This window comes from Hydra vulgaris, chromosome 03, assembly GCF_038396675.1.
Source record: "Hydra vulgaris chromosome 03, alternate assembly HydraT2T_AEP".
Taxonomy (NCBI): Eukaryota; Metazoa; Cnidaria; class Hydrozoa; order Anthoathecata; family Hydridae; genus Hydra; species Hydra vulgaris.
This window is the reverse complement of record NC_088922.1, coordinates 69,434,886-69,447,982: the sequence shown is the minus strand read 5'-3', so window position 1 is coordinate 69,447,982 and position 13,097 is coordinate 69,434,886. Positions and strand designations below refer to the sequence as shown.

General features: G+C 29.1%; 1 protein-coding gene across 1 annotated transcript in view; it reads left to right on the top strand.

Annotated features, from left to right (window-relative positions):
• Positions 1–1,645, top strand: part of LOC100208516 (sodium leak channel NALCN) — a 57,472-nt gene extending 55,827 nt beyond the window's left edge. The window contains exon 4 of the mRNA XM_065794103.1: positions 1,384–1,645. Within this exon, the coding sequence (XP_065650175.1) occupies positions 1,384–1,625 (242 nt within the window). The 3' untranslated portion in view covers positions 1,626–1,645. The remainder of the gene's footprint in view (positions 1–1,383) is intronic.
• The last annotated feature ends 11,452 nt before the right edge of the window (positions 1,646–13,097 follow it).

Genomic DNA, 13,097 nt, shown 5'->3' with positions numbered 1-13,097 from the left:
TTCGGTTAATATTCCTATTTTTTTTATGCGTGTATTTTCGGATTTCGGGGTGGTTATAAATTGTTAGGAGGGGTCAGTGTTTAGGGGCAAAAAGCGTAGATTGGGTGGAAAGTAATTAATTGAAATCGATGAGATTTTTGTTGAAAATTGGAGATTTACTCCACCCTTGCAATAAGCCAGGGGAGAGAACTCATGATGTGCTATTATTATTTCACTCTACCTATAGAACGCAGCACATAAAAAATGGATAAATTAGACTGTAAATAAACGTACCAAATTTAATTCAATTGTCTAAATGGCGTCTTTTTTACATTCCGCGCCGATTGGGTGTTTTTAAACAGTTGCAGCAACCTCATGGGCATTTATCTCCGAGCTGGGGAAAAATACAAATATTCAAATTTAGTTTAAAATGATTTATTTTAATAAAAATTTTATTTGACTAGAATTTTATTTGAACTAAAAAGTTAGTCGGATAATCTTTATTTAACTAAAATATTAGTCGACTAATTTTAGTTAACTAAAAAGTTAGTCGACTAATTTTAGTTAACTAAAAAGTTAATCGGGTAACTTTAGTTAATGTATACAAAAACGTTCTAAGTCGTAAAAACTATTTTAAAGTCAGACAACTTTAACTATGTATAACACATATATAAATCACAAATTTTGATATATTCTTTAACAAATCTAATATTGAAAGATGTCAGATTTTTTTTTTGAATTTATTAAAGTAATAATTTTGGATTTAATAAGTTTTTTCTCGTTCCGCGAAAAAATAGTTTTTATGACTTAAAACGTTTTTGTATACATCGATTCAATTTTAGTTAACTAAAAAGTTAGTCGGGTAATTTTAGTTAACTAAAAAGTTAGCCGGCTAATTTTGGTTAACTAAAAAGTTAGTCGACTAATTTTAGTTAGACTAAAACTAACCTTAACTCCCACCCTTATTAAATACATATTCAAATTTTTTTTATAAATTTAAATAAAATTATCTTTGTATGTTATAAAAGCTAAAACAAAAAGTTTTGTATATAGGGAGAAAATTAAGTTTTAATAATGATAAAATTTTAATAATAAAAGAAAGGTGTTTTCAATCACTTTCAAATATATATTAACGTTTAAATCTATTTTTTCAGTGTTTATTTTTTTATTTCGTTAGAATCATAAGAAACCGTAGAAAATAGTTAGCTAATAAAATTATTGAAATTACCCTACTCAAAAAACTGTATTTCGGCCAAATTCTAAGTGTTTCTAAATCACTGTGCTCAAGTTTATTTTAAAGGAAAAGTAAAGTAAAATGTTTTTTTTTTTTTAGATTTTAAAGTTTATTATAAAGTTTATTTTAAAATAATAATAAAGCAAGTCATTCTTAATTGATTTTTATAGGAGGATCTGGCGAGTCTGAATTAACTGACGGCAGTTTAAAAAGCGATTTTGATGGTGCTTCTGTTAATTCATTTCCTAATCAAACGACGTTGAATCAAAATTATGATGTACAGTCATCATTTGATGGAATCAGAAAAAGAAAACAAGGATTAAATGATGTAAAAGACGAACTATATACTTGGTGGAACTCTGCAATTGATGAAAATGAAAGCCTTCTTGAAAAAAAGAATGAAATGAAATGAAAAATAAAAGCTTATTTGAACGTTGTTTTATTTCTTATTCGGTGAAGAATGACTTGATGCAATCTTAAGAAAGTAGTCCTTACGACTCGTCCTAAAAATTTGTACAACCAGATGAGCATGATCAAAAAAGTTTTGCTTTATTTTATATACATACATACATACATACATACATACATACATACATACATACATACATACATACATACATACATACATGCATACATACATACACAGTAATCAAAGTGGAGAAAGTATAGTAATAGGGAGGTTTTCAGTAAATTGAAAAATAATTAATGATTTTTATACGATTTTTATATGCCATCGATTGTATACATAATTTCTATGAGAGGTCAGTAATGAATGCTAATCCAAAAAAGATGTAAAGTAGACTCAGTGATAAGGTTGCCATTCATTGAAATAGGAATGTCGACAGTATTGCGATAGCTGTTTGCAGTAAATAACTGAGTTTTGTTAAAGTTAAAACTCACAAACCACTGTAAGGCCCCATTTGTTAAAGAAGAGAATTCAGGTTAAGATTGGCTGCTGTTCTAAAATAAAAATCTTTTTACCAAAACAGGAGTATAAAGCTCGATCATCAGCTAATAGAGCCACTTTAGATGTAAGATTGTCAAAAAATGAAACAATACAGGACCCTAGTGTAAATAAGAAACAATACAGGACCCTAGTAGTTACTGAATATGAAGAAGAGTGCTAGCCTTTGAGGATGACTTTAATACTGCGGTTAGAAAAAAATGATTTGGTAATCTCAAAGATTTTCCCAGATACGCTTTATAAAGCAAACTTATAGAGAAGACCAGCATGCCAAACTTTATCGAAAACTTTGTTTGTCAAGATCATTTGGCACTTTGCTTGATATGTCAAGAGCAATAGCCCTAGCCTCGCCACCACCAATTACTGAAAGATAGAATTTTTCATTAGAAACGTCAACCTTAGAACCAGAAGATCAAAAACCATGTTGATTGACAGAAAGTAACTGTTTAGACTCAAGATGGGATTTAGAAATTTGTTGATTAATTACTAAAAAACTTTGATGATAATAGAAATAATAGAAGAATAATCGGACAGTAGTTAGAGGAGTCAGAATGTTCTCCAGAGTCGCAGATACCACTTCCTAACAGGCAGGAAAGCAAGATTCTGTTAAGCAATAATTAAATAGTTTAGAGAGAACTGAAGAGAGATCTGGAGATCACTTTTGTAAGACTACAACAAGAATGTTGCCTTGACTACAACTCGTAGAAGAGTTTAATTGGGGAATGACTTTAGCAACGGAAGCCGGGGTGGTTTGGATGTTTAACTATGGGTTACCGATTTATCTAGAATCACCGTATAACCATCCAAGAGTCAAATTAGAAAGTTCATTGCATATTAGTTGCATAATAGTTTGCCTTATCTTTGAGAAAGGTAATAAAATCAAACCTATAAGTTAAAGATAGAATGTTCGACTTACCTTTGTTTATGGCACTGTTGAAAAGCATGAGGCCTACTTAGCACCAGACAGAAAAAAAACATCAGCCTAAGGACCGTATCAAAGAAAATCACAAAACGAATCTCAGTCATCTATATAATAGTAGTAAGTAGTGCAATGAGATGGTGAGTCTGAAGAACCACCTAGAGGAGAACAAGGAGAAACTAAACACTAACTTGGATCAGAGACTAGACAAATCAAGGAGTGAAGATAAGTGATTAAAATAATTTAGTAAACGAGTCATAAACTTAACTATCCAAGTGAAAGATTGAAATATACAGAACTTATGAGCTTTAGAGCCAGCAGGGTCGTGGTGTTAGAGCCAAGCCATTCAGTGTAAAGAGCATTAAACTTACTTATGACAACAATATTGGTAAAGGAATACAGAAAAAAGATTTGGTCAATTAGATCCGAAATAATACCAAATTTAATGCAGACTTGAAAAGAAAAAGAACGATAAAGAACAAATTGATAAAGTCAAGAGATGCTAAGCGGAAGCACATAAAAGAAAGATCAGAGAATTCAAATCTGATTTCTCAACAAGTATGTAGATTGTTGCTTTAGTATACGCTAAAGTCAAGTATGTGATTATTGGAGTCTTTTCGAATTAAAGGGTAGTAGCAATCAATACTGAGATCTAAAGAATGAACAGCCAAATTTAAATTATTCTCACAAAAAGTAAACAAGTCTGATGAATTTTGCAAGGTGTAAGACTCAACTGATGGAATGTTACTTCAAAGACCGCACATATTTGTAAAAAGATATATTGTAAAAGTTAGGTGGTGGTAATTGTTTTAGATGTTTAACATTTTTCGTTACTTTAGTCATGGTTTAAGTTAAAGAAAACTTAACTCATTTATAGATAAAGCATGGCATTCCATGCTATGAAATTGCCTCAGCCCTGCTAATTAACCCAAAGTTGTAACTTAGGTCTCCTAATCTTGCCTCGAAAATGCAGACTAAAAGCACTAACAGGAACACCATCTACCATCACCAAGGAGACACTTGCAAAAATCTATGAATAAAGTCAAGAAGATCCAGCGTTCATCATCCTAGGTGTGAAACAGTGTAACACAAGTTTACATCCAAACCAGTCTAATAGATGAAGAAGGGGTGTGAGGTTTGTTGGCAGAATTATTTTTTCTACTCCTACAGTCTTTGCCTAGTAGACTTTTTATAAGGCATATGCTGGATAAAATTAACATCTGCACAAGGTGATTATTTTTATTTAGACACCATCTCTAGCTTTTACTCAACCAAGAGCCCGACATTAAGGTTTTGTAGATAATTGTGTCAACCAAGGCAGGGAAATTTTTACTTCAGAGTTTATTTCTCTCAGCCTATGCCTAAAAAATCAAATTCTACAAGGCAGCAACACTTAGGGCAGATAGTACTGGGTTAAATGATATCAGTAGGAGGGTTATTGTTATAATCCTGAACCTGGCCTAAAGTAGTTAATAAAAATTACTTGTGTAAACAATACTTTCAACATTAAAAGGAAGATTTTAGAAATGCAGTGGAAAAACATTTCATCCATGGTCTTCCCGAGTGGGAGGGTTGTTGGGGTGTCTAGCCTCCCTATGAATTTTATTAGTCGGCATAGTCGGAATTTTATTAGTCGGCAACACTGGAGTCGGCAAAATGGGATCTATAGTTGGTAGTCGACCAACAAGGGCTTTTTTTTTTTTGATAAGTTAGTCGACAAAAAATTTTTTTTTGGCTTTGGTCGGCAAAAAAACAGATACCTCAGCGTTAGGGTTAGGGGTTAGGATTACCCCATTAAATTATCTAACCCTAACTCCCCGTCACGGGTTTCGAAGTGGAGGGGCACAATCGTCTATTTCCAAAAAAAATCCTCTATATCTAGAATTTTCTAAATGGGGTTACCCCATTAAATTCTCTGACCCTAACCCCCCGAAACGGGTTTCGAAGTGGAAGAGCACAATCGTCTATTTCCAAAAAAAATCCTCTATACCTAGAATTTTCTCTGTAAAAAGAGAGCATTGTCGGTCCTGCGGGACGGCCCTGATTACAACTCTTAATTTTTTTTAGCTTTTCCATTATATATAGATTACTTTTTCTTTTAATAAACAGTTGAGCTAAATAAAAATATGAGAATTATTTTTTCCCCAGTTCTAATAAAAAATATGACAATTTTACAGAAGTTAGGTAAAATATACAATATTTTATAAAATTGTAGATTTTGCAATCAAAATAAAAGCTACTAGTAAGAACCTTGGTAGAAGTGCTATCACAAGTCATGAGTATCTTTTGTTCCAGTTTGGTAAAAAAGTTTGATTGCGAAAATAATGCAGTATACATTTGTCCTTTTGTTTCAATTTTTTAAATATAATTCTTGATACTGAAACCATACGTCAGTGTCAGCTATGCATTAGTGTCAACCATGCATTAGTGTCACCATACATTAATGTCAACATAAAAATGTACAAGCATATGTACTTTTTATATTATTGCTGAAAAACATTTTGTTAAAATTCTTTAAAGAGTCATTAGAATTCTTTTCGCAATACTTTTTGTTAATAGATTAAAGTAAAAATATTTATGTTTTCTAAAATCTCTATAAAATTACGCTTATTTTTGAGAACCAGGTTGACTTTTTCCGATTATAGTTTTTAAATAACATTTATTGATAAGTGTTCCAACTTTTAACCATCAAGTATAAAATAAATTATCAAATCCTAGTTGGTCCAAATCAGGTTTCCCGTTAAAATAGTTAAAATCAGAGCGGTGATCCCAAATCATTACCAATGTTTTGAAATATTGATTTTCGTTCTGCCTTAAATATTTATTTAAGGAGGAAAGATAAACCTTTTAAATATTTATTTTTATTTAATAAATTTTTTCTATTTAAAGATTAAGTTTTTTATAGTATTTTAAATTCAGTGAATTTGAATACTTTTAATGCGGAAATTATATATATATAATATATTTTTTTGTATAAACTCGTGACGTCATGTCCATTTTTATATTTCATGAAACATCTGTTTAAAGCATCTTTTTATAAAATAGAAATATTATAGGTGAAACTTAAAGAAAATAGTTATCAAACAGAATACGAAATAAAAAGAGAAAAATTCGTGGAAACAGATATAGAAAAATTTCTTTGTAGATAAAATCTATATTTTTGTTGAACCAGTTACAAATTACCTTTTCTCAATAAAATTAAATCTAGTTCATTGAGATTTTCAAGATCTTCGAAATAACTTCATTATGAGCTTTGATTTGTTGGAAAATATAATATTGCAACTAAAATGCCCAAATTTGCGTGTTTTTTTGTTTTTGTTTTTATATGTTTATTTCCTCAAAAAATTATAGTTTAAAAATCCGATTAAAAATGGATCGTACATAAATTACGCAACGCTTAATTTATTTAAAAAAAAGAAAAGATTTTAAGGTCTTTTACGCGGCGATTTTTCAGGGCTAGGGTTAGCTATTTTGATTTTTTATTTAAATTAAGGCTCTGCAAGGGAAACTTTTGATCTTTTTTGTGTTTTTGATAAATAAAATTTAGCGTTGCGTAATTTATGGACGATCCTTTGTAAAAATAATGAAGAAATAAAAAAACAGAACGAGTTGGTACAGGTTTAAGAAGTGACGGTAAAAATTAGAAGGAGCAGGTTGTTTGGCAGAAAATGTGATTAACACAATGGCAAAGTAAAAATTACTATGGCAAAGTAGTGAGACAGAACATTGGTAACTTATTAGGCAGTATATTGGTAACTTATGCGCAATGAGTGTAGTAGCTCTTCTTTTTCACTGTTTTTAAAGTTGACAAGGGGAAACACGCCATCAATTTTGCTTGCGCACCTAGCATAAGTGATAATTGGGAAAAAAACATACAAAGAAAATACCTGCTTAGTGTATTAATGCTTTTATAAAACCAATATTTATAGATATTGGACTTGATAATTTGTTAGAGTAGTGCGTGAACGATAAAGTGGAGAATTCTAATGAGTCTTTAAATCAATTGATTTGTAAGTTGTCTCCAAAAAGATACATTCGTTGAAAAACCTCCCAAAGTATTGGACTAGCATAAGTACTATCAGCTGTGCTATAGTTTAATAATACACAACAATTATTGAATATATTATATGATGAATTTGAAATGACTCCAAGAGTATTTATAAAGTGGAAAACAATTGCTGAAAAAACTCCTGTCATCAATGGTTTATTTATAGGCTTTTGTAAATCAATTTGTGATTAACTTTTTATAATTTTTAAACATATACTTTATTTTAATGATTTATTTTATGTTATGTACTTTTAAAAATTTTAATGATATACTACCACCTTAAGTTCTGTTGCATATTGTCGAACTTCTATCCATCTATAAAATCCTGAATAAAATGTATGTTTCTCTTTATACAATTGTTAACGAAAGTCATTTTTTTTAACAGAATTTTTTAATACATCAAACAAATTAGAGATTTTCTTCTTTATCTACTGCTCTAATTCACCATTAAAGTCTCATGCCACTTTTAATTAAGCTCAACTCTTTGGACCAACTCTTAAAGCTCTGTGGAAACAAATACAACTACTGCCAACCCTAAACTCGGGAGAACATAACACTGTTCTAATACGTTGAAAAAAAATTTCTTCGCCTCCTGTTCTACATATTTATCAGCCAGAGCACAAGCATCTTTTCTTTCAATTCTTTGAATGAACGTTTAGCTATTAATTAAACGTTTAGCTTTCTAGAGTTTGCTAAAATTTTCCTCTTTGGTTAATTTCCCGTTAAAGTCTCTCTGTAACTACATTGAGAGCTTGCTGATTGAACACAAAGCTGTATGTTATTAGTGTCATCCATGCATAAGGTAATGTAACACCAACTTCTATCTCTTCTAGGAGTTAGCAAATTATTGTTTTTAACAGATGAGTTTTTTGCATTGTTTTTCCAAGTATTTTGATTATGATGCATGTTAAACTAATGGGTCTATAGTTTGTAACTAGTTTTCCGTCTATTTTTTTGAAGATTGGTATAATCTTCTTTTCATCTATTCAGATTTGTGGCCATATACTACTTTGATGGACTTTTGTATAATTAATAGAAACATGTTTGGAGATATGATGATTGATTTTTTTAAATATTATCGGATGTAACTCATCTGGGCCCGGTGATTTAAAAGAATTTATAGAAAAAAGATAAGATTCGACGTTTTCATAGATCAAGATCATTAGAGAGTTCATTGTGACAAACGGGAATAAGTTGAATCTTGGAACAATCATTGTTTTTTTATTTAAGAAAACAATTTTAAATTAATTGTCGAATTGAGTTACCACATTCAATATGGATTCTTATGTATAATATATTTATTTTTTCAAACTCTTACATTTCTTAAGAGTTCTCTATCAATAATTTATAGTGCATTAAAATTTATTCCTTTAAATTGGTTATTAGAAACATGAATTTTTACCTTTATAAAAATGTCGGTGAAATATAGAAATTATAATAAGCACATTATTTCTTGAGGTGTGTATGTTTGTACATATGTCGATTTTTTTATCCTTGCAATTGTTCTATATAAATTATATATTTTGTTGTCTTGCTTCCTATCCGCTTTTGCGAGATTTTATTTACGCTTTTTTCTTTTACTCCGAAAGACTTTCAAAAAATTTTGTTTTACTTTTAAAAGCCTCATTTTTTCAGCATTTAACAAAGCAAAATATTAGTAAAAGATTATTCTTGAAAAACATAAAACTCCTTTCAACAATTTTAAGGAATGTCAGCACTGTGGGTCAGAACGACTGCCGAGGTATGTTGCTCCCTAGGTTGATTTTTTTCCTATAGGTAAGTATACACCATATATGTTTGTTTAAGTTGTTGTTAAAAGTTTAAGTTGTTAAAAATTATTATTTTAAATCATAAAAATGTTTATGAAATTCGAGGATAACTTAGTTGAAAATCCGGGAAATTAATAAGTTGTGTAAAAAATGGTAGACTACATAAAACGTGAGCTGTTTACCTCACGCCGTTTTTAAAAAGTCGAAAAAAGACTTTGAGATTTTTTTAGCCTCGCCCAACTTTGGACATGATTTTTTTTTTTAAAGTTTATTTCTTAGACGATTAAGCCATACTGAATACCTTGTAAAATAATTTAAAACAATAATTTTTTAAATTTAGATTGATAGTTCTTTAAAATAAATTTATTAAATATGTGGACGCACTTGCAAGAAATTGAAAAAAAGTAGCATCACACATCAGGGATAGATTTGTCTCCCATTGAAGTATTCAGTTCTTCGCTTGGATAAAAAAATCTTATGAATACTGAAGAAACAGACCGACTTGTAGCTATTCTTTAGGGAAACACCTTGCTGTATACAAAGAAAACTTAAAATCAGGAACAGCTGACTCATAAACAAATGGACGCATTTGTCATTTGCTTCAATGTTATATTGAAAAAACAATAATCGGTACTTGCTGAGGTACAACAACAACCAACATTATAAATTCAAGCACTACAGTTAACTTAAAAAAGCACCATAATAAAAAAATACATTACCTTGCTTATAGGAATCAATAAAATCTTAATCAAAGAAATAAGGAAATTTGTTGTTTGGAAAAAAAAAGATTACCATATATTTTATTGTTCGAGAGCCTTCAAACCAAAAGTTGTGTTTGTTGAGAATTGATCCAACGCAACTTTGTCTTGGATCAACTCTCAAACAAAACAAAGCAACCAAGATATGAGTACCTCGAACTTTGCAAAATGGCAGCAATTTTGCATATAGAAAGACTACCCAATGGATTTGTTACTTTTCACAAAGCCCTCAAGATGGCTACTTCTGTAAAGTAAAATTGAAAATTGGTCAGTGAATGAAAGATCTTTGACTTCTGTTGGAAGACATACCTAGAGCCTCAACTGAGATTAATAATTTTTATCATGGTTTTTGCTATCACAAAATCTATAGGGAAAAAATCAGTGCTTTCAGAAAGTTTACATTTTTGTTAAAATCTTTTGTGCACAGAAGGGAGCGGAATAATCACAGTAGAGAGAGGAATTAATCACAAATTATTTAAAGATTTTTACACATGATGACAAAAAAGACTGACAACGAATTTTGAAAATTGTAGAACAACATAGAAATATTTGTGGTACTTTTTTTTCTCTAGAAATTATTTCTCAGAATGAAAATATTATTTAAAGAATTAAATTGGGTTGTATAAATGTAACATTATTTTTACTTTGCATTACAGAAAGTTGTTTTGTAAAGAAAATGGAAATTTGTATGCAAAGAAAAAGCTTGACTTTTTATTGCTTTTACATAATGGTTTGTTGGATAAAAGATAAGTATAGCATTTTGTTATCACAATCTTTTCATGGAACTCTATTTTACACGTATAAATAATACATCGTAATGGTAAAAATCTCGTATAAAAAATAATTATAATAACAAAGTTATCGTTCAAATAGTTGAAGCAAAAAAATATTAATTAAAAAAAGAAAAAAGAAGACTTCTCTTAATTTTCCTTAATATTAAAAAAATTTTTGTTTGATGTTTTTAATGAACTTTAGGACTTCACCATAAACTTATATTCCTTTTGACAGTCATTCTATAAAAGTAGGTCCTCGATAAGATTTACAAAATTCTAAGAGTTTATTACATTTCCAAGGCAATTTATCGTTGTTGTTTCTATTTGAGCTTAGATTATACTTTTCATGTAGATTGATTTCAAACTTATAGTTTTTTTGTATTTATACTGTTTGTAGAGTGAAAGCTTTTTTTCGTTGATTTAAAAGCTTTAAATTTGACACATTTCAATCGGGTGATTTTTTTTCGAAAGAAGTTGACAATTTTTAAAAATTTGCCCCCTCCCTACTTCCCTAGAATCACTCCTGTACTTATAATATAAGTATGATATAGATTGAGACTTTTGAGTATATTTTATATGTATGCATATGTATATACATATATTGTATAAGTTATACAGTATATGAATATACATATACAATATACTTAAGTTTCTCGATGTATATTTTTATGTATACTTAGTTGAATTTAAGTGTGATGAGATTACATAGGATAATTATTTCAGTATATTTTATGTTTCTCTGTATCTATATGTATACTGTCATTTATGAAAAATAATGTTATAGAAAATTGAAAGATTTTTGCTGGACGTAGTCAGAAAACAATGATAAACATGTGTTTCTTTGTTTTTATTTTATGTTTCTTTGTAAAGTTATGCGTATATAAATTTATAATTTTTTTTTCAGTTTAATTTAAGTGAATGAAAGTATTCATTTTATTCAGTAAAATTGAAAATTGCTGGGTTTGCAATGGCAATCAAATGAAAATTTGTGATATTCTAAATATTTATCTTGCGGCAGTGGTTATGGAAGGTAGTTCTGGTTTTAAACAGCTATTTGTTCTTTGAGTTTAGTTGACTTCATCTAACTTTCCTTTTTGTTTTGAAACTTCAACAGTAAATATTAGACCCCTATATAACCCTGACCCTAACCCTAACCCTAACCCCAACCCTAACCCCTGACCCTAACCCTAACGCTAACCCTAACCCTAACCTTGAAGTAGCACTTCAATGCTTGCTAATTGTGCCAATAACACCGTCATGTCTTTAGCGGATATAAATTTATTTTGAAACAATAAAGGTAATAATATTCTAAAAAAAGAATGGGGCATTTTTTTAATAATAAAAATATATGCTTGCTAATGGATTTATTCTATTTTTACGAATTATGGAACTTTCTGGTGTGCAATCAATTTCTTGCACCGACATAACAATTCCTGTTAACGTTTGAGACACAGACTGCATTGCAAAACAAAAAATGTTATATTAAAACAAAGTTTCTCTAATGTTTGTAATTTTTTTTTTAAATATTTTTATTCTGAATATTAATAATAATACAACTTTTGAGAATAATATCATCTGTAAAAATATTATATCACCTTAGTCTATCAGATAAATCCTAATAAGCGTTCAAATAATGAATAATAATGAACCATCGGCAACTGTTAAACTTTAAACTCATATGGATATTATATTTTTTTGCTATAAGTTGATTTCAAATGGATTTTAAAGTTGGTGTAAGCTTTGATATTTTGAATATTGCACAATAAAACATTTATTAGCATTTTGACTGTGATATATGAAAAAGTCTTTAAGGTGAGAGTAAGCTGAAAATTAAAAAAAGCTACTGTTTTGCAAAAACTAACGTTAAATAGTTAAAGCCTTTTTAAGGATTTATTTACGAATTATTTACCAGGAGTGTAAATAAACTCTATGCTGAAAATTTGAATAAAAATTATCAAAATTTGTAAGGTATTTGGGGTACTGTTATCATGGAAACCTAAACAATAAAAAAGACTTGATAATAATAAGCAAATTATTAAGAAACACTTTATTAAGATAACAATAAAAAGGTTATCTTAATGAAAAATTACTTTAAGATAATAATTTTAAAGAGTAAGATTTGTACTTTGTCTTAGTATTATTCTGTAATAATTTTAAATGATTCTATTTTTTTAATAAATTAAAACATATAACTACGTAATTTTTTTAAAAATGCCTTTGTTAGTTTTCTTACTGCTAGAACATCTTTTAAATTTAGTAAACTTATATGATGTGAAGTTTACTTGTTTTTAATTAGTTTTTAGTCAACAATAAGGGAGAAGCTGGAATTATACATAATTGAGGTAAAAATTTGTTTGTTTACTGGTAACATTATAAAACTAGTTTTTATGGTTAGTTATGTTTTAGCCATTATGTTGTTTTTAGTATTATCGTTTACAGAATTGAATTTTCTTATGCTCTTAATTATTTATCGTATGTCTTTTTAACACAGTGACTAGAAAACGCTGTCTGCCTCTTTCTTTAATGAGAGTTTATTAAAAAAGGAAGTGTTAATGGAACCATTATGTTATTACTAACCTCTAAGGTACTTCTTCATACTATAATTAATAATTATTATTCAATTTGTTTAACTGCTGTTGTATCTCGAGTCTGA